The sequence below is a fragment of the Pseudogymnoascus verrucosus genome (genome assembly GCF_001662655.1).
Source record: "Pseudogymnoascus verrucosus strain UAMH 10579 unplaced genomic scaffold scaffold_45, whole genome shotgun sequence".
In the NCBI taxonomy this organism is placed as follows: Eukaryota; Fungi; Ascomycota; class Leotiomycetes; order Thelebolales; family Thelebolaceae; genus Pseudogymnoascus; species Pseudogymnoascus verrucosus.
This window is the reverse complement of record NW_017263696.1, coordinates 132912-153273: the sequence shown is the minus strand read 5'-3', so window position 1 is coordinate 153273 and position 20362 is coordinate 132912. Positions and strand designations below refer to the sequence as shown.

Here is a 20362-nt window from a genome sequence, read left to right as displayed (position 1 = left end):
ATCCACTGCCAGTCCACAGCAATGCCAATCTTCCGCTGGTCCATTGCGGGAAGCTGGTGGGAGGTGGGAGGTGGTAGGTGGTAGCGCCTGCCGAGCTTATCTTAGGGAGTATTCGCGGAATGGAAAGGGCGATGGCTTACAATTTCATACTATAGTTCCGTGCAATCTATGCTTGTACTTCTGGTCCGACGACACACGACGTACTATATAGTCTACAACAAAACAGCATCTCTGTCTAGGAAATACGAGATACGAAGACTCAAAAGGTGGGATAATTAATCGACTTCAATTAACTAACAGTAACGGCAATTGATACATATCCATCAGCTGATACACATACCGAACCGTGTACTGAATACCACGGTGTTTGTTCCCGGTGTTTGTTTCCTTGTTCCTGCCCCGCATTGTGCCATTGTGCCATACTGAAAATGTGGAATTCCCGCGCCAACTAACTACGGAGCCCAAGAATTGGAGTACAATAATGAGTTTAAAATATGAACTCCAATTCTGGGCTCCGTATTAAAATGTTCGAGCTTACTCCATCGTACCATCAAAGGGCTCCACACCCGTCCCTTTCCCCAAAGAAGCCGCGACAACCACCACCATCACGCAATTGACCATCGGAATTGCTCCATGCCTACCAAGCCGTTAGTACACGGATTGTCACCAAACACATGGTATTTTTGTAGGTGAACAGTCAGAATGTGAGGAGAGGTTAGTGAGGGGTTGAGGGGTCAAAGGTAATTATAGGTGGTATTTATTATCTCATTCATACTGTTATTTCTCACCAGGCACATATATATAGTCTGTCGTGTGCCCCCCCTTATACTTCTTGATTTCTTGATTACTCTTTAACTACACGCTCTACTTCACTTTATATACCCAAAGCGTCCTTTTTTAGTCCTTTCAACATGGCACCAGCTCTCCTCGAGACCCTTCCCACGGCGCCCTACCAGAGCAAGAAGGCCGTTGATACTACCATCTTCCACGATGGCATCAAGACTTCCGGACAGCACCCTCCCCTCTATGACCAACTGAGGCCATACTCCGAATTCCCAAAGGTCTGCTCTGGTCCGTCGCTGTGGAAGCCAGAGGACTACAAAGACAACCCAGAGAAATGGGTCCACAGGTTCACTGCCGAGGAGATCGAAGAGCTCGGTTCTGTGGCAGACAAGTTCATCGCAGACGGCATTCCTCTAACTGGTATTTCAAAGGTATGTCGTCATCAGTTGTCAAAATAAGCCTTTCTAACAAATTGCAGAGCAACTTCGTTCTCCCAAAGCTCGGGAAGCTCCTGTCAGATGTTAAGCACGACCTTATTGAAGGCAAGGGATTCATACTCTTCAAAGGCATCCCAGTCCAAGTATGGGATAACCACAAGTGCGCGGCTGCATACATGGGACTCGGCACATACCTAGGCTACTTCATCAGCCAAAACTCCCGCGGTCATGTCCTGGGTCACGTCAAAGACGTCGGCGACGACGCCACGCAAACCGACAAAGTCCGCATCTACAGAACAAACGCTCGGTAAGTTTCTCTTTCATTCCCCATTCTGACGTTAAACTAACCCCAACAACAGCCAATTCTTCCACGTCGACGACTGCGACATCGTCGGCCTCCTCTGCATAGCCCGCGCCCTCGAAGGCGGCGAATCCGACCTCGCCTCCACCCAACACGTCTGGAACACCCTGCAGCGCGAGCGCCCCGACGTCGCCGAGACCCTCACAAAGCCCATCTGGTACTACGACCGCAAAGGCGAGACCTCCTTCGGCGAAGACGAGTACGTGCGCCAGCCGCTCTTCTACCTCGAGACCGGCTCCGACAACCCGCGCGTCTTCGCGAAAGCCGATCCCTACTTCGTCAAGTCTCTCAAGCGCTTCTCGGATATCGGGGAGATCCCGCCATTGTCGTCGGAGCAGCTGGAGGCGCTGCAGGTGCTGGAGGATACGTGCATGAGGCTTAGTTTGCATATGGTGCTTGAGCTGGGCGATATCCAGTTCTTGCATTCGGGACCCCATGTCTTTCACTCGCGCACGGCGTATAAGGATAACCTGCCCCCGCTCCCAAGACGCCACTTGATGCGTCTCTGGCTCGCTGTTCCCGAGAGCGAGGGAGGGTGGAAACTGCCCTTCCATGACTCGAATGAGAAGAAGCGTGGTGGGATCCAGGTTAATGATACACCGCCCGTCTGCCCGTTGGATGCGGAGTAAACGGCTCGCCCTTCCAAATGAAAATGAGAAGCATTCGCCTGGCGCGGTGCTGAAATTGGACGCGGAGTACTGTTGTACACGACTCTTTCGATTCTTACACACCTCGTCGCCCCCGCTCCCATCCCGCCACCGGCCTCACATAACAGCCCACATCAGATCAACGCCCCTCCCATACGGACTCCGGCCGATATGGACACCACGCCGCACTCTTATCACCACGCGCGTGGTATTCAGACAATATTCCCCGCCACGACCGCCGTCCCAGGGACACAACTGCGCGCAGCACGTGTGCGTGATTCGCGGCCCGCGGGCGGAGCATTCGAAGACGAGGGTAGAGCAGTTTGAGAAACCCATGTCAGGGGCGCAGGGGGTGGTGATCTCCATCCAGGTGTGGTGACAGGTTGGGGAGTGGAGGGTTTGGACTTGGCACATTGTTGTGGTGGGGTTGTATATATAATAGCTTGTGATGAATGATGATATTAATGATATTTTGAAATAAGGTTTCTGTCGAGTAGAATGGATGTGAGTGGGGGTGTCTAATGGTTTATTTTGTATACCGCGGCTGCTGTGAATCATGCGCGGTGTGTGTGAATTTGTTGGTGTATATTTGAATCATAGAAGAATACACTGAATCTCCTTCCCACATGCCACTATACAATACAGATTCAACCCCCCTTCTAAATGCTATCAACATATAATACACCCACCCCGCCCACGTCTAAGGTATCAATACACCCCCCTCATCTTCAAACCACCTCACTTCTTCCCTTCTCCTCCCTCTCCCCCCAACTCTCCTCCCTCACCCTCACCCTCCAATTCCCTCGTCGCCTTCATCAGTTCGTACAGCTGCCCTAGTTGCTGATCTATCCGCCCGCACATTAGCTTCCCGGCCATTCACATCACAGCGACCCCCAAAGGGACCGAGAAGACGTACCGCTCATCTTATCGATCTTGGCTTTGTCTAGGACCTCGCCTTGCCAGGAGGAACCTTCGAGTTTTTGGGCGTAGAGTTGCCATTCTGTTAGGAAGCCGATCTGTCCATTTTGTCAGCCGGTGCTCTCCCATTGTCCCATCTCCCATGTTCCGCCTCCCCCCTCTCTCCCTTCTCTCTCATCCCCATCCCAATCCTCAACTGCCATCCAATCCCCATTTCCCCAATTCAATCCCCCAAAATCGTACAACGGCAAAGGAAAATGTAGACGTACAATATGCATCGGATTCTCCACCTCCCTATGCGCCCTAAACTCCCCCTTAACATACTCATCCCCCAAAACCCTCATCTCCCTCGGCAAACACCTCCGATGCGCCCTCAACAGCCGTCTATACAACGGTATAGGCGGGAGCAGCGCGCTGGGTGGTGCGCGACCGGCTGGTTGTAAGGTTGCGGCGCGCGCGAGGAGGGGGCGGAGGGTGCGCATTGTGTTTTGTTTGTTTTGAGGACGTGGTGGGAGGTGGGTGAGAGGAGGTAGTGGTGATGCGGTTGATCCGAGGTTCATGGGTTTGGGGTTCGAGTTGATGTCAGCCTTGTGGCGAGGCTGTGGGGGGAGAGGGAAAAGTTGCGGGGATGACGGTGGGGGTGCGATGACAACGTTGGGGGGACATTGCGCAAGTGGTTGAAGGGATAATTATTATACGACTGAAACGACGGATCGATACGAATTGAAAGACAAATATTTGGGATTTAACTATATTCCCGAACCTCACCACACCGTCAACCACGCCGTCGCGCACGGCATAAGCGCAACCATGCTCGACACCCCAGACACTGCCCACGTCCCGTTTACACACATCTACGAACCAGCAGAGGACTCCTACCTCCTCCTCGACACGTTCTCCTCTCCCTCCCTCACTTCGCTCTTTCGGTCTCTCTTCCCCATCTCCCCCTCCACCTCGCCCTCACCCCTCATCCTCGAAATCGGCACCGGCTCCGGCGTCGTCCTCGCCTTCCTCACCGCACACGCCGAGACTATCTTCGGGCGCCCAGATGTCCTAGCATGGGGCGTGGATATAAATGAACACGCCTGTCGGGCGACGGGGGAGACTGTTGCTGTTGCGCTTCGTGAGGCGGGACAAGAAACCGGGGGGACGTACATCGGAAACAGCGTCGGGGACTTGACCAGCGCAGTGAAGTCAGGATCAATAGACGTCCTAGTCTTCAACCCCCCCTACGTCCCCACCCCCGACGTACCCGCCTTACAAGACGGAGATGGGGATAAAGAGGCCCCGAGCGACAGGGAGGCCGCGTATGAGCGGGAGAGTCGTCTACTGGCGCTCAGTTACGCGGGGGGGAAGGATGGGATGGAAGTCACGGACCGGTTGTTGGCGGAGATACCGAGGGTGTTGAGTCAGAGGGGGAGTGCGTTTGTGTTGTTGTGTGCGCAGAATAAGCCAGAAGATGTGATGAAGGGGGCGAGGGGGTGGGAAGGAGGGGGGAGGTGGGAGGCGGAGGTGGTAGGGAGCAGCGGGAAGAAGGGGGGGTGGGAGAAGTTGGTTGTGGTTAGGATATGGAGGGTTAGCGGGGGTGAATAGAATCGTGTTAAGTCGGCTTTGGATATGGGTCCACTGTGAAGTGTGCGTGTGGTGACCCGGAGTGGTAGGAAGGACGATTGCATTTCATATCTGCCAGTCCTCTCGCGCGTCGACTCATCCTTTCTTTTCCCTAATAACGCCAGAACAACATTGCCATGCACCCACTCCCAAAGGCCATACAGAACCCATCCCTCCCTATAATCCCCCTCCCCATCTCCAATACCCCACTTAGAACCCCCTCCCCCTTCCTCCCCCCCTTCCACCGCCCCCCCTGAAACCCCCACCCCGTCCCCCACCCCTCCCTCCCCTCGGTCCTCCGCGCCCACCCCTCGCACCCCCCTTATCAGCCACCTCCTTGCGTGCCTTGTTCTTCGGCTTCGGAGCGTCGTCGATGAGTAGCGTGTCCAGCGGCAGAGAGTCGGGGAGGATGTAGTACCGGATCGTGCTGCCGCGGAGGTTGATGGTGTCGAGGGCGACGGGATCGCGGCCGCGCGCGGTCATCTTCACGGTGCGGAGGGCGGTGTTCATTTGTGGGGAGACGGATGTGATGGTTCCGTGGATGATGGTGCCTGGTGGTGGTGTTAGTCGTGTGTCTGCGGGGAGTGAGGGGGGGGTGGTGTGGTGTGGTGCATTGTGTGGTGCGCGGTACATTTGGGGGACGGGGGGGCTTTACCATTCTTAAGCTCAATCGTCACCGTCTCGTTCGCGCACTTCATGAGGAATCTAGAACGGAGTTAGTATCTCTCTCCACAGGTCCTATCCAAGCTCAAGGCTACACCGAGCTTTCGCACGAGGAGCTCCGCAATTGGAGGAGGCGCGGCGTACCTAACGAGCTTCATCTTGACAGTGGTCTGTCGGTCGTGACAGAGCTATCGAGATGGTGAGTCGTGGTTGTGTGGGTCTGAGAGAAAGAGGCGCGTGCAATTTGTATGTCGTGCCGCCGCCTGGATTGTGCGAGGTTGAGGCTCTGATCGCGATCCTCGAACTTTTGGAGCTAGGCTTCGTGGACGCCTTGGATGTGAGGTGTCGACTTTAAGACGCAAGGCTACACGTGACTGTTTCCCCAAAACCCAGCCAGGTTGTAGGGATTTATGAAAGGTATGAACGGATTTGGATCGCAAAGGATGACGGATCTAGATTTATTGCCTGTTGAAGACCGAGACTATGTACTGTGTAACTGTGCAACTGACCGAGCTTCCATCACTATCGCGCCCAGGATATCTAATTCCAAACTCCCCAACGCACATCAGAACCCCCAGTAACCAACGAAACCAGCATCACACCTCCCTCCAGCTATTCCAGGCAACCCCCTATTTATCCTTCTCATTATCCGACACCCTCTCCCACTCATCCTCCGTACTAACATCACTCTTACTCCTCAACGGACTCTCCGCCAAATCCCTCTTCACCAACCCCTCCACCTCCTCCCTAACCTCCACCCCACTCCCCCCTTTCACCCCCACCACAGTTTGCGCATCTGTATCACTCTCACTGCTCTCCCCTATCGCCTCAGCCTCCTCCCTAGCCTTCTCCTTCTCCGCCGCATCATGCGCCAGCAGCTCAGCCACAAACCAGTTGATACCCCACCAGAGCGATCCGCACAGGACGGAGAGCACCACGAAGTGGATAGAGAAGGTCGCGATCAGGAGCCCGAGGAAGGTAACTTGTAGTGCCGCGAAGGAGACGTTCGTAGCGAGGAGGAGGGAGGATGTGGGGCCCGGAGTGAATATGGAGGTCATGAGGTCGGTGAAGAAGGTCGCCATGGCGGCGGGCGCGGTGGGTTGGTTGCGGGTGGCTGTTTCGCGGGTTGGGGGTGGTATATTAAAGGTTCGCGACGGTGCGTGGGAGGTGTGTTTTACTGTATCTCGTCTGCGCGGTAGTTGTCAGTAAATGTACTCTATGCGCGCTTCACTTCCATCTCAGGCACGCGGGCAACTCACCCAACTTCAGCGATGTCTCTGTCTCAAGAACGCTCAGAAAAACAGGATAGACGGTATCGCGGGTATCTAAAGCGTAGCAAAGCGACTTTATTATAAGGCGACACGCGTCAGCTGGTTAAGGACAGAGTGTGCAAACGTCGTCGTCGTTGGAGAAGGAGAGAGAGATATGTTGCGTTTCTTGATTTCCCTTGTTCCCGAATGCGATGATACCGCACGGCCCCGCCTGACTGATACCCCACCGTAGCAGCAACAACGCCTGCCTGTCCGCGCTCGTGTCGTGCCTAGCTCTCACTCACACCTCGGGGAATAATTGAGCCCCCCATCCATGTAACCCCGCCAGATCATTGGGTCGCGATTCACGCTCGGGGTTGGGTTTGGGCCATGACGCGCTGGTGGCTAGTACTTTTGTTGACTTTAGGCACTACAATAAGGACGGGAGTTGAACAAGGATATCTGGTTGTGTGAGCTGTGAAGTACATGTGTAAACAAAGAGTCACTCATTCATTCAATCATAGCCTGCCAAAAGAACCTCCTTGCGACGAAGGTGTTTCCCAATCAACAGCTATCGAAGCTACAATAACTATCGCCAGCAGCAAAAAAGTATTGCAATATGATCGACGATCGACCTCCCATCGACTCCCAGCAACGAACCAGCGCTCGCCCAATAACTTTCCCCCTTTAATGCAGCGATCTATCTCGCCACCACTGTTGCAAACACCTGGATTTGCCCATCCCAATAAAACCATATGTATATATGTGTCTCCAATGCTATTAATCGTCTCTGTCCTTAAAAAAACGCCCCCCCTTCCCAAAAGCCCGCTTCTTCGCAAACGTCTGCCTGAAATAGATAAAAACACAAACACCAGAAGAGGGCGGCACACCGCCCAGTGCCCGCCTTAAAGCCGCATATGCCTCGCCTTGAAAATGGCCACCTTGTCGTCATAGAAGAGGATCTCCCGCAGCCGTAGCGCAGTTCTGTTGCCCTCCGTATCCGAATCCACCTCTGAAGCGCCGTCGAACTCGTCACTGTCCTCAGAAAGCTCATACTCAGCGCCTTCCGTCTCGACAGCCTCCGTAGCCGTCCCGTCGTCATCATCTGCCTCGCTCTCGGCATCATCATCGTCCGCATCGCTTTCAGCATCCTCATCTTCCTCGTCTTCTGTCATCTGCTCCCCTAGCTCGCCGTGCGCTGTCACTGCCTCATCGCCTGAGTGTCTCTCGTCTCCGGGACGGTTCTCCAGGATCTCAAAACACTTGTTCGAGATGCCTAGGTAGCAGAGCTCAATCTCTGGCCGCAGGAATATCATGTCCACGACTTGCATCGCGAGCTCTTTCGGGTCATACGCAGGCGTGACGTGGTCGCCGATGAAAGGGATGTTCAAGGATCGTAACCCTGGGATGTTAGGAAGCCGGCGGAGAAAGAAATGCTGCGGAATCGTTAGCAAGAGTTTCAAGTTATTCAGGTTATAGGCTTACCCAGTCTCTATAGTCAATGGCGACGCTGAGTTCCTTGAGACTAGTCATATTCCCACTTGTAATATATGACAAAGCCTCATTGGACAGCATCCACGTTCTCCAGCGGGCGGTCTCACTCGATACGGATGGACCTCTTGGAATCCTATCAGAAGAATCGATGAGAAGTTTCTTCAAACTCTTCCGATGCCTTCTGAGAGGTCCCTTGTATATAGCATCAATGGTCACCGAGCTACTAGTCTTCTGGCGGCGATCTTGGAGAAACAGAACCTCCAGAGTATTCGGGGCGAGAGTATCCTTCAGGAACGAGATCAGCGACGGCGTTGCAATGTCTGTATGGATGTGCTTCAAATTTAACTGGTACTCCATGTGAGGGGTTGCTTTGGATGAGTTCGTGCCGAGCTGGGGCCGGAACTGGCGTCGCAGCATTCTCCAGAGACTCTCATGATATGCACAGTCCAGGATAGTAAGCGACTTGAGCGTCGTCCAGTCGAATGCTTTCTGCAAGACATATATTGACAGAGGTACGCGTTCGAGCTCAAGAACCTGCAACCGGAGCTTGCCTGTGAGCAATTTCCGTTTTGGTGGTCCAGACTCGTCGGCAGACTTCTCAGAAGCTGCGCCTTTCTTCGAGGGCCGCCTGTTCCCCGACGCGGGAACACCGTAGGGTTGCGATATGTTCAGCTGAGAGATCTCAACGGCGGGTGAAATGATGTTTGATGAAACCCCCAGATCTGCATCCCCAGCATCACTTATCAAAGGCTCCGTATCGGTTTTTGATGGGTCGCTTTCGTCCTCGACATGATGCGCTGGAAGAAGCTGAGCGCCCTCAATAAGTGCGTTTGTTGATGATATATCTTGGTCGACCATATCCATCAATTGGGAATGTTGCTCGATAGCAGCTTCTGAGGCAGCCGTACCCCCTAGATTAAGGGCCTCTATGCCATTAAGCATATCTGTTTGCCCGCCATCAGGTACTATCGTGGCTTCCGATTTAAGCGCGACTGGAGCCTTTGTGCTTCTGTGGATATCAAACACGCGCCCCATAATAACGCCTAGCACACCACCAAGCCTTAGATCCCCGATTTTACTTTGGGCACCAGGCCATGTTTGATCGTGGTCAACTTGGTGGAGGCCAACTGAATCCCAGGGCATAACGAACGGGCGCTCACATGCCTTTCGCGCTATGCCGACACGAAGCGCCTGTAGGCGATCCTTCGACCTCTCAATGAGAACACTCATCTCATCGAGATAAGAGACCTCGTCGATATCTAGCACACTCAGAGACTTCAAGGGCGGCAAGACGGAGAGCGTGGGATGCTCAACGGCATTGTGAAACGAGGCCGGCCTAGAGCTCACGAAGTGAGGGTTTAACGGATGCTGAATGTTGTCTTGAGGAAGCGGGATGCCTATAGACGTCACGATAGAGTTGGGAGGTATAACTGATCCACCAGGGGCAGTAAGGCTCGAGCCACCAGGCGGAGTGGGCTGGTCCAGGGAGTTATCATGCCATCGTACGAGGAACTTCTCCAGTCGGCATTCTCCAGGCTTATTATTTCGCTCCAGCGAGGAGAGGGATAAGAAGACATCCCTCAGAACTCCCGTCGGCATATCCCAGACGAATGTCTCCAGATTAACCATTCGGGCCACTGCCAAAGCCACCAGCGTCCCAAGCATCTTTCCGCTCTCTTTCGTTATCATATAGTCCTGCACCCAATCGGATGGCCCATTGCCCAGCGAAAACTTTCTCGTATACATAGAGTAGTTGTTCCCTATCCGCAACCTAGAGCCAGGAGGGGGCGGTGAACCTGACGCATCAGCATCTGACGGCTGTGGCTGTGGCTCTTGAGCTAAAGATAAAGGTTCGTATAGTCGGTGAGACATCACCAGAGTTGACAGACCATAAGTCAATGCATCAACTCCTGTCCTTGTATCAGATGTCGACGTAGCATCGGGCCATACGATGTCGAATCGGGAGTAGATGTGTGGTATCGCAAGGCAATGGAGAGCCGAGTGCGTGAGAGCCAGAGCCGTGAGGTCATTCGTATGTGTGATCTATAAGACAGCACACCGTTAGTACACATAGAGTATATGTTTTGATAAGGCGTTACATACCTCACTTACAATCTCCTTTAGCACATCTACAGGGAGATCCAGGAGCTTGAGCGGCCCTTGCCGCCGCGGAGCAGAAGGCCATTCGGGATCCCTTTTTTTCGGGGGTTTCGACACCGTCTTCCTAAATCCACTGTCGCCTTTTGGATTCTCTTCGACATGCCCGTTGTCTACCATGGCGAGAGGCAGCGCCGATCCCAGTGTGGGAGTAGCGGCCGGATCATTGGACGACGCTCCAGAGGTTGCAGCTTTTGAGTGGTGCGTATGTCCTGTATCGGACTCTGGGGTCACAGAGTCAGGATTGGAGGATGTATGTGCTTGCTCGTCGTTCATAATACAAATCTTGCCGGATGAGTCGATATCGCGTGTCGGCCTGGTTGGCCTTCCTTGCTCGGTCGGTAACTTAGATTCCAACGAGGCAAGAGCGATGGAACAAGGTCACAAGGGATAGATCGAGATTCAAAATACCGTAGAGTCGGCAGGAGAGGTCAATATCACCAATGAATAGACGGGGAATGTTGTAGACTGAATTTGTTTCTATGAGGCTGTAGACGCTTAGGTAAAGTGAGGTACCCAGTGGCCGTGAGCCGCAAGGCGGTTGTCAACTTTGTCCTCTAGCCAATCACATCACGCACGAACATTTGGAGCCTTTGGAGCCTCAGGCGCTATTATCTGGGGTAAACTTTAACTCACAACCAGAACACGCCAGTCCATATTGCCAACAAATATGATGTTAATATGAACGCGACCATATAGAACCGTACTGCTAGCATGTCAGTGTTCAGCAAAGGTATAGCAATGGTCCATGGGGTTGGCATCCTCTCCCAGAAGCAAACGAAGTTGTGAATTCCACAGTGTAAGTTTTTCAACTTGGAATATTTATGGGGGAAATTAATTTGATGGGTCCTTCTGAAGATATTAAACCAAACAAACTTACCAAGCTAAGCTCCGAAGTCGATCCTGTTATAAAAATAAACACACCCTTGAGTGTCACATTATGTCGTCTAAATGCATCCCTACCTTGGATCTCCATCTGACCACATGTGGCAGATAGATGAATCTCATCTCTTGCCCTATCACTCCGACTGACTTGGACTCCGACGCGAGCTTGGCTGAGAATCTCACCTAAGACGGCTGCACGGCTTCAACCTGGTCCTCTCTTTCTGTCCTGTAGAGGTAGGTGCTGACGGGCTGAAGAGGGGGGGGGAGCTATATCAAGAAGCATCCATGTTGCATCGGGGAGGGATCGCCTGTGCTCGACTCGATCATCTGCCGTCGCTATGAGAAGGATTCAAGACGAAGAGATTGGCCATCACATTGATTCTATTATCGTCACAATTTTGGCTTGTTTCGTTTCTAAATGATCGCTGACGGGGGTAGATGTGAGGGGTAGACGATGCCATCCATGTCTGATGGGTAGGGCAAATGTATTTTTGGAAGCAGCTCTATGACAAGCTGTCTGCACGGGCTCTGTGTGGATAAGAACGAAACGCAACCTGGTGGACCTGGGGGGGCGGGTTTTAGACGCGCTTCCCGGAATGTCAAGCGGCAAGATTGAGCTTTGGCGACAAGCCACTGCCGCTCCAAGTGGGCAAGATGTGAGAATTCTATTGTTGGTATGTACCGTGCACGCTATAACGAGCTAGAGATACTTGGGGCTATAAGCTAACTGCTTTATAGGTAGTGAGTGTCTCAGGGATGACAAATTTGGCAGCGCAATCTTAATCGCTGGTGCCGCACTACTGCAGAGTGACTGTCTGTCCAATCATTATTGACTACTGTTGCTAATTTTGGAATTTTAGGGTTGTTGCTCCTTCCTCCTCGTGAATTCTCGGGATTAACCTCGGAGCCGAAGGCCATCTACTGGGCCGCCATGGATGTTGTTGTTATTATTACATCTGTCAAAAACAATGTGGCATTCCATTCCTGGAGATCTCACTAGATGTTTCAGGAATCCTTGCGGGGAGAGTGGAATGGGACGGCTTGGATTGTTGTGGATTGTTGTGACGACTCGTCGATGTCTCGGCGGGACTCCCTGGTATTCCAGTGAAGAACAATGATACCACACTTCACCACGTGCATTTGGAGTATTCTTTTTGCCTGCCTTCTTGGGGCTCCCGTGCGTGCGGAGTTGCACAACAGAGCCGGCTTGTACTGTTTGCCCATCTCAACGCTGATCATTTGGAGAATTCCAAATTGGTGGGGGAGACCAGTCGGACTCCAACCCACATAACGCTAACCCCCTCTCGGATAGCCTTGTTGTTCCGTCATGTGAGTGGCAGGAAGTCTCTCCGCTGGACTCGGGATTCGGGTGAATCGAAACATATACCCTTTCTGGCAACAACTGCTGTTGGGGATCTACGGCGTCTCCGTCTTTTTTGTCTCCATCTTTCCCTGGCCCGTTTCGTGGTGTTGTCTCTCTATCTTTGGCGCGCATGATTGTCGTTATTGTTAGTCTAAGATAAGTTTTACCGCGCGCTGAACAGAGTCTAAGCCTCAGTGTAAGCGCCTGCGGCCTCTCTGACAATGGTCGTGGAGATGATTGGGGCATTCTTGGCACAGCCATGAAGAAAGCGTTATTCTGGAATGCTGTTGTACTCAGTGTGTCTAGGTGTGGCGCCTAAGATGTCGGTACGGAACGCAGCGGAGAGGGCGGCGGGGGGGCCAAGTGCATTATGCAGCACTGTACAATGCAAGCGAGAGAGTTATGCTCGAGGATAAACTAGGAGATGCAGGGGAGAGCAAGGGGTGGGGAGACAGGGGGTGAACAAGGCCTTGACGTTGCGGAATGTACTGAATTGCTGCGGTTCTCGTGTTCAAGCCAATCATAACCGAGAAGTGAGGTGCAAGGGGTGTGGCCCAAGACTCAGGGATTACGATCCTTCGACGACAAGGCATGTTGTTTTTGGTTGTGAGATTTAGTGGTGAACAGAACAGAGGTATTATTGCAGGAACCAGCCTGGGGCATGGTGCCTGAGTGCGCATTCGCCCGTTGCCAAGCCCTTCCTGCTCATCGCCAGTGGCACTCTAAATGGATTTCCGGGCTTGGTGAGAGAGATGCCTCGCCTGCATCTCTGCGGCCCTCGTGCAAGGCTCAAGGCTCTTCAGCACCGCGGAGATGCTAGATGAGGCTCGGGGGGAGTGGGCCTTCATACAACCGAAGTAACACGGCGGGGCCATCACGCTGTATATCCACAATTCGGCACCTGTTAGAATAGAGTGCGGACTCATCCATCGTGATGTGTCATGTCATCACCAGCGGCGCTGCTCGGACACTCACGTCGCCAAAACAGCCGCGCAACGTCTACCGGATAAGGAGATTAGACGGCATGTTCCTTGAATCTAGCACAGCAGGCAGCGCCACCAGGGGCTTCTTCTCGGTAGCATCTTACAGGGAACGAGGAAGTGGTGATGGCGTGTTGGTGGTGGATAGGAAGGGTCGGCGAGGCGAGGCGACACCAACCCGGCCATACCGTCTTCCTCCTAGTGCGCTTCAATAATAAACCTGGTGTGTCTCGAACGGGAATATGGGAAGGACATGGGGCACGCGCGCTAGAGAAACGGTGACCCTTACTGTGGAGTATAGTAGGTATTTTACTGTACCCACTGTACCTTGTGGGCTGCAGAAGAATCCACCATCACCCACTGCACCACCCACACTTTTGTGCCTAGCTCTGTCCTACACTGCTGGCATGCGTCGTGCTGGGTACCCCGGCCCAACCCTTCCAAATCCTCTGTCCAGTTCAGTCGCCGAGTACCCAGCACGTACTTCTTGCTCTACTTTGTGCCTCTTCAGACATGCAAATCCCTTCCATGGCTACTTCGTGGCTACTTCGCTTCTACTTTTTATGGCGTTGTGCTTGTTCACAAAAAAAAGTACGGAGACTGGGAGGGGGGTGGGTGAGAAGGGAGGGGGGCCAGAGGGTCTTGCTTCGTCCTATCTGACCCTGTCGACCTCCACTCAGAGCTGCAATGAACTTGAACTGGCTGGCATTAGAATGGCCTTGCACGACTCCACTACAACGTTCCCATGCCACTTCTCCGCTGACATTTTTACCCCCCATCCACATTTATTCTACTTAAGCCTTGCTAGCCCTGGACCTTCATCGAGGCGGAGGCGTTGTTGATATCCAAGAGCCTTGTAACTCCAGAGTTAAATCGAACCAGGGCACCAAAATAGCATTTCTTATTCTGAGACTCGATCTATCTTGAATCTCTTGGAACCTCTCCTCCTTCTCATCTTTCAACATATACATAGTATCCCGCCGGGTCCACTCTCGACTCTCATAAATACAATCTGCCCCCATCTGGACCGATCTCGCTCTCACCTCGACTCATCCTAGAACAATTGGCATCACTGACCACTTGGTCTTCACGTACGTGCAACCATAGCCATTCGTCATCTCTTGTCATCTTCTATACTTTTTCAAACTCTCCTCCATCTTCTCATGGAGCCTTATCCTCAGTTTCCTAGTCAGGAAGACTCACAAACGTCTAGATCTAGACCTCAAAGACAACTATCACTCGCCGAGTCGTCTGCCATAGCAATCCATAACCAAGCACCTTTATCATCATCCTCAGAATACGATCAGTCTACCCCGCAACAGTCCCCAGCATTCTCAGCAACTTCCTCGCCACCACTCTTTGCGCCGCTCCCCCTCGCATCTCAGAACACCACCTTGCAAGGCTGGTCATACATAGACCCCTCTCAGTCCTCACAAACACCGCTTCTACGTCTCGATCCAGCTCAAGACCAAGTTATCCCTCCGCCGTCGAGATCTAGCTACACGAGCGAAGGAGACCCCTTCTCCCAGAGCAGTATGACGTGAGTTGCCCAGACCCCCAATTGCTACGAGGCCACTGCTAACATTTCTAGTACTATGGGTGTTCAATACTATCCTCCATTCGACGCATCACTGAACCGTTCAGCTTATTCCTGGCCAGGTGAGTTTCTCTAGGAATGACCGTCACCAACTACACAGACTAACCTAACCCAGTGTTTGACCAAAGCACCAGCTACCAGGACGGATCTGGGCTGCTGGATCCCTTCGCCGAGCAGGCTATCGTCTCCAGTGATTCGCGGTCTATTTCGTCAAGCCCGCCCCAAGGCATGCTTACCACCGAGCAGCGCGAGCTGAAGCGCCAAAGAGATCAGGCGCGGAGAGATTCAAAGGCACAGATCAGGCGGGACAGGTCATCAAGCAACTCATACCACCCATCTCTCTCAACTACGCCAGACATCCTTCCCAGGACTCTCACAGGCTATTCTCAACCCACGACCTCAGCATCAATCTCTTCCATCAACCTACCACTACAACAGCCATACATGAGCCCTCCCCAAATCCCGAGCACTCAATCACCAGAACTATACCAGGCCCCGTACCCAATGTAAGTAACACCTGTCTATGAAGGAATTGGACCGACAACTAACACAACGGCAGCATTAGCAACGACTTTTCAGGTGGATACCTTATGCCATACACCACCGCACCAGGCGAACCATCTATCCCTTCTCTCAGCTCCCGCCCAGTCACCATGCCCCCCATGACTTCAGGCCCGGAAATGCAATTCTACTACGGCAACCAGCAGCAGGCGAATGCTCCACAAGAGTCCCCCGACACTGTGCGCGTGGTGCACTCGCGCCCGAAACCACAGTGTTGGGACCACGACTGCAACGGCCGCAAGTTCTCGACCTTCAGCAACCTGCTACGCCACCAACGTGAGAAGTCCGGCATGGCCAACAAACCCACCTGCAACAAGTGCGGCGCGGAATTCACGCGCACGACGGCACGCAACGGGCACATGGCGCACGAGAAGTGCAAGCAACGACGCAACTCATAGTCGGTTAGCCAGCCAGCTGCTTAATACAAGCGCCGCGGGGGCGGCGAAACTAAACTATCATCTTCGTGTACATATTTTACGAAAAGCTACGAGGCTTAATTGGACAGTTCCTAGAGTAGGAGGGTGGGCGGTCATGGATGTTGGAAACCGAGCGCGGCTTGCCTTGCAGCCAGCGCTACGTGTATATGGATAGAGAGAGTGGAGGCTGTCTGTTGGAAACAGCCTCGTGCGTGCGTACTGGGCACTACCTCAGATTGGCATTCTTGGAATGGGCACACCCTCATCTCCCACACTCGCTTTAGCATTTAGAAATTTAGCTAGCCAACAGAGCTGCAGACCCAAAAAATCAAACAAAACTGATACCCGGTAAAATCTCGCAGCAAACAAAAAAATCGTGCATATGGGGGGATCAAACAACAGTGAATTAGTTACAGCGGCGTTGTCCGGACCCCCCTTACTTCCAACAACTGACTGCACCTCAAGAGCCCAAACACCAAAAAAGCGTATCCCCATACCCCGGTTCGTTGGTGAGCCGTTCGAACCCACCTATACTACTAACTGGCCAGAAGTGGCTGCCTAGTTGGTGCATAGTTAGTTAGTGCATGGTTGGTGCATGGCGAATGCGACCTCACCGTAACCTTACGCACTGTACCCTGCGCTATCTCCAGTCACGTAAGCAACCATCAGCAAAGCAAACCAAATAAGCAAGTAAGGAGAGTCTGCCAGCCAAGAAAAACCCACTTGAAATACTAAACTGGTGAAATAGAATGTCCCAATTAAGGGTAACCTTCTCACTGGCGGGATTGAGAATCCGGAAAGATGCGCAATTTGCGCTGATCGTCTACCCGTTTGCGTGTAATTCCGATCGCTGGCTCTCCTCTCCACACATTTGCGTGCGATTAATCGTATTGGCCTGTCACGCGTTTGCGTGCAACTCACCCCGAAGACAAGCCGCCTTCAATACCCCAGACTCGATCATCGCTCCACGGGGCTCAGGGACGAGCTGAGTCAGGTGATTCCTGTGCTTGTCTAACCAACACCACGCCGGGTAAGGCAAGTTCGCCAGCGACCAGGTAGCACAACCTCTGTGTCTCTGAATAAAAGCCCCCAACGGACTCATCTGCGTGGAATGAGACGGCGAAGACATTCTGTACGCTCCATTGCACCACGGTAAGTAAACCCGTGCACCGCGACCGGAACCCCCGAATCCTCCCCCCCTACCCCACTATTCACTAGGACACCGAAAGACGACAGATAGACAAGGCTCCAGGCACTCCAGCTCCAGAACACATGCCAAGCACCAAGCAATCCCGCGCGCACGCACCAGCTGCAGCCCCAGAGATAAAGGCCCGAAAACAAAACCGCTCTTTTTCCCAGTTTTCCCGTTTAGCCGCGGAATTCTCGCGACAGATGGCGGCGCCCCTCGCGTCAGCGATAATAGATTGCGGATGTGAGGGGACGGCCAAGACCCCGTACGGCCGCGAAAACACCCGCGGATCCGAACCGCAGTAGACGCGGCTGGGCCGTGCCCCTCGCTAGGGGGGTGGTTTGTACTGTACCGTACCTGGACTCGCCTGGAACTTCCCGCTCCCCCCTTCCCCCCGCCGCTGCCGCCGCTCCGCCACGCATCTGGTCAGCATCATAACTCAAAATACACACGCGCGGCGGCAATGGTCGCTGCGCCTCGTTTTTGAGTTTGAGAGGTGTGTCGTGAAACTATATGCAGCGTTTAAGGGCCAGTGGGTGTGATGCTCAGCCGCGAGCGCGATTGGCGCCATGTATCGGATTGTATTTTGTATGTGTGTGTGGGAGGTGCTATTTTCGGATGTGTGCAGATGATGGGTGCGACTGTGGCGGCCGGGGGCTACGGGATTGAGAGTGTTGCGCACGATCGCCCACGCGCAGCGTCGATCGTGGAGGGGAAGAATGGAGGTCTCGGTTGTACATCTGGCGGCCGGGCGGCGCACGGCGGTATTTGCAGTGAGATTGGATTCCATCGGGCGCGGTGAGGATCGGTTTTTGCGATTGTGTTCGCCGAGATCCTGTGCTCTACAACACAGCAGCTTGCGTGAATGTGAACAGGAGACCGGACCGTTGACCATCTCAGGTAAAGAGACAGTCAGCATTACGATACTACAACAGCTATTCGTCGCTGCTACGTTTGACAGAGATGCATCCGCCTTTGCGCTGTGGCACCAACATTCTCGATCGCATTTCCTGAATCAAACTCCGCTCCGCGCCTCTCCGCAACCCAGTTGGCTGGTCCCCCCGCACCCGTCGGCCGACAGCTCTCGTACAACATGACACGGCGAGCAAGCCACGGGGTGAAGAGCGGCGGACATTAAATTCCTGGCGGGCGTAACCACCCATCATCAGCGCCCGAGACATCGTCACACTTCAAAGAGAAGAGTACTGTACTGTACATGCCACTCGGAAGTACACCGACAGCAGCCAAGAACCATCCTAGCAACCCAGCAACCACCCACAAGCCCAACCGCGTGGCGCGACCCCCTTTCCCTTGGTTGTCTTGTCGCTCTAACCTTCTCTCGGATACAATCTCAGCCGCGACAGCCATCCCATGCGACCCTGGTACAAAATGTCTCGCAAAGATATTTAGCGTCCAAGATCGTCACCAGGGGAGTGGAGAGCGGGGGACCTTCCTGCCTCTCCCCCCTCTAGGCATCGAACTGTCGAAAATTGGGGCTTGCGCTAGGGCGCGCCATTTTCTCCGCCGTGTCCTATATTGCATAATGATTTGAGTTTCAGAGATGCCGAATCCCGGATATCACATGGTTTTTATCGGGTTCCCAATCGAGTAACCGGTGCTCGTCTTTTCTTGACCGGTTTCTCCCCTGTCCTGGCTGCTGCTGCAAATTACACTTGGCAGCTAGGGTGCTGACGTAAGGTTTTCATGCAGTTACATGTATGGATGGCTCAAGTCAGTGCGTGCGCTGTCGGCGTCTTGGTGGGTGGTTTGTGCGCTGTAGGATTCAAGGTGGATACTTGCACCTGAGCTGTATCAGGAAGGAGCATCTGCACGGATTATCCGCGCATGCCCTACAAAAGCATATAGGAGCATTCATGTTGTTCTCAAAAGGCCGGCCACATCGCCCAGCAATTGCCAGCGACGAGCTGAAGCAGCGGGCATCCTCAGCAGCACTTTCCATTGGCAGCACGATGCCAAAGACGCCTTAGGATTTGACATAAAACAGCGCAAAACTCTTCTCTCCATAGCCAGTCGTTCCCTCGCAGCCTGTCACATGGAGATATGCAGTCTGTAAACTCCGGTTCCATGCATGGTACTATATCACCTCTCCCCTGCGCTCCAAGCGTCATCGTTCGTTCGTCAGTTTGTGTCTCCACCGTTTCCGCTGGAGCATCTGGGCCGTGTCCTCCCTGTCCGACGACGCCACTTTTTGGCCCCCACCCTCTCCACCCTCCCCACCCACCCCACACGGACTAGGTGCTATTGGTGTGGTGGCCCATAGAGGTCTGGTGTTATTGAGTGATTTGCTGGGCGTGGTGAAGAGCATTTGACATGGAGTGCTAGAGTCAACTTCCGCTATCACACTAGGATGGCCTCCCTTCATTCCGCCTTTCAAACCCTGGCGACGACAACGATAACCACAACCTAACAACAACGCCGATGAATCCCCTTTTCACACCCTGGACAGGTGCAGAAATTCCCCTTCCAGCCCGCACCAGCAAGCCACGTGCACCCTGGTGGTGCCACGACTGCAACCCCTCTAGATTTTTGGCCCCCAAGTCACGCAAATAGATGCTAGTGCTGACATCGACAACGATCAAGCTGCATGCACTGAATCGTAGGGTAGGACCGCGATGCCGTCCTTCCCTCTCACTGCTGAGTGATCAGGAGGGCCGGCAGTTATGGAAGCGTTGTTATTGTGCTCTTGCTGTTCAGTATCTAATTCCTCGTCCTCTAATTCGCCTCTAAGACAGGATCCTCAGGGCAGGGAAGCTTGTCCTGTGCGCCCAATCCGTTCCCTTCCTGTGGCCTAGATATCACCATCACCACCATCATAGTATTGACGAACTCCACCAAATTTCTCACTTCCGCTCCTGCCGCCACTTCCCGCCTTCCCGTCTCAAATCAATCCACTCCCCAACCCCCGCCCACCCGATCACCCGCAGCCCATCTTAACCCTCATCTCATCCGATGAACCGCACCCCGCATCCTTCGGTCTAGCCCAGCAGCCACAAAAACGCCCGCGAAAACGCCCTCAAAACGCCCTCGAT

At 53.4% G+C, this 20362-nt stretch overlaps 7 protein-coding genes across 7 annotated transcripts; 3 read left to right on the top strand and 4 right to left on the bottom strand.

Annotated features, from left to right (window-relative positions):
• Positions 1 to 641: 641 nt before the first annotated feature.
• VE01_08144 (uncharacterized protein) lies at positions 642 to 2685 on the top strand. Its single transcript, XM_018277572.2, has 3 exons — positions 642 to 1214; positions 1262 to 1527; positions 1580 to 2685. Exons 1-3 carry the CDS (start codon positions 912 to 914, stop codon positions 2208 to 2210), a joined length of 1200 nt encoding a protein of 399 aa, XP_018127519.1. The 5' UTR covers positions 642 to 911; the 3' UTR covers positions 2211 to 2685.
• Positions 2686 to 2964: 279 nt separating this feature from the next.
• On the bottom strand, positions 2965 to 3734 carry ACN9 (acetate non-utilizing protein 9). The gene is made up of 3 exons (XM_018277571.2): positions 3416 to 3734; positions 3145 to 3244; positions 2965 to 3073 (listed from the first exon to the last, which is right to left on the bottom strand). Exons 1-3 carry the CDS (start codon positions 3704 to 3706, stop codon positions 2967 to 2969), a joined length of 498 nt encoding a protein of 165 aa, XP_018127518.2. The 5' UTR covers positions 3707 to 3734; the 3' UTR covers positions 2965 to 2966.
• A 70-nt stretch (positions 3735 to 3804) lies between these two features.
• On the top strand, positions 3805 to 4739 carry MTQ2 (S-adenosylmethionine-dependent methyltransferase; the record flags this gene model as incomplete). Its single annotated transcript, XM_018277570.2, has 1 exon — positions 3805 to 4739. The coding sequence occupies exon 1, from the start codon at positions 3957 to 3959 to the stop codon at positions 4737 to 4739; it is 783 nt and encodes a 260-aa protein (XP_018127517.1). The 5' UTR covers positions 3805 to 3956.
• A 228-nt stretch (positions 4740 to 4967) lies between these two features.
• SMD1 (mRNA splicing protein smd1) lies at positions 4968 to 5691 on the bottom strand (the record flags this gene model as incomplete). The annotated part of the gene is made up of 3 exons (XM_018277569.2): positions 5565 to 5691; positions 5413 to 5462; positions 4968 to 5308 (listed from the first exon to the last, which is right to left on the bottom strand). Exons 1-3 carry the CDS (start codon positions 5576 to 5578, stop codon positions 4968 to 4970), a joined length of 405 nt encoding a protein of 134 aa, XP_018127516.1. The 5' UTR covers positions 5579 to 5691.
• Positions 5692 to 5864: 173 nt separating this feature from the next.
• PKR1 (SMK killer toxin resistance protein) lies at positions 5865 to 7102 on the bottom strand. Its single transcript, XM_018277568.2, has 2 exons — positions 6680 to 7102; positions 5865 to 6608 (listed from the first exon to the last, which is right to left on the bottom strand). The coding sequence occupies exon 2, from the start codon at positions 6500 to 6502 to the stop codon at positions 6050 to 6052; it is 453 nt and encodes a 150-aa protein (XP_018127515.1). The 5' UTR covers positions 6503 to 6608; positions 6680 to 7102; the 3' UTR covers positions 5865 to 6049.
• A 42-nt stretch (positions 7103 to 7144) lies between these two features.
• On the bottom strand, positions 7145 to 10812 carry VE01_08139 (uncharacterized protein). Its single transcript, XM_059463942.1, has 3 exons — positions 10268 to 10812; positions 8156 to 10207; positions 7145 to 8106 (listed from the first exon to the last, which is right to left on the bottom strand). The coding sequence occupies exons 1-3, from the start codon at positions 10595 to 10597 to the stop codon at positions 7576 to 7578; spliced, it is 2913 nt and encodes a 970-aa protein (XP_059319445.1). The 5' UTR covers positions 10598 to 10812; the 3' UTR covers positions 7145 to 7575.
• Positions 10813 to 14187: 3375 nt separating this feature from the next.
• Positions 14188 to 16472, top strand: VE01_08138 (uncharacterized protein). The gene is made up of 4 exons (XM_018277566.2): positions 14188 to 15089; positions 15141 to 15208; positions 15262 to 15652; positions 15706 to 16472. Exons 1-4 carry the CDS (start codon positions 14713 to 14715, stop codon positions 16103 to 16105), a joined length of 1236 nt encoding a protein of 411 aa, XP_018127475.1. The 5' UTR covers positions 14188 to 14712; the 3' UTR covers positions 16106 to 16472.
• Positions 16473 to 20362: the final 3890 nt, after the last annotated feature.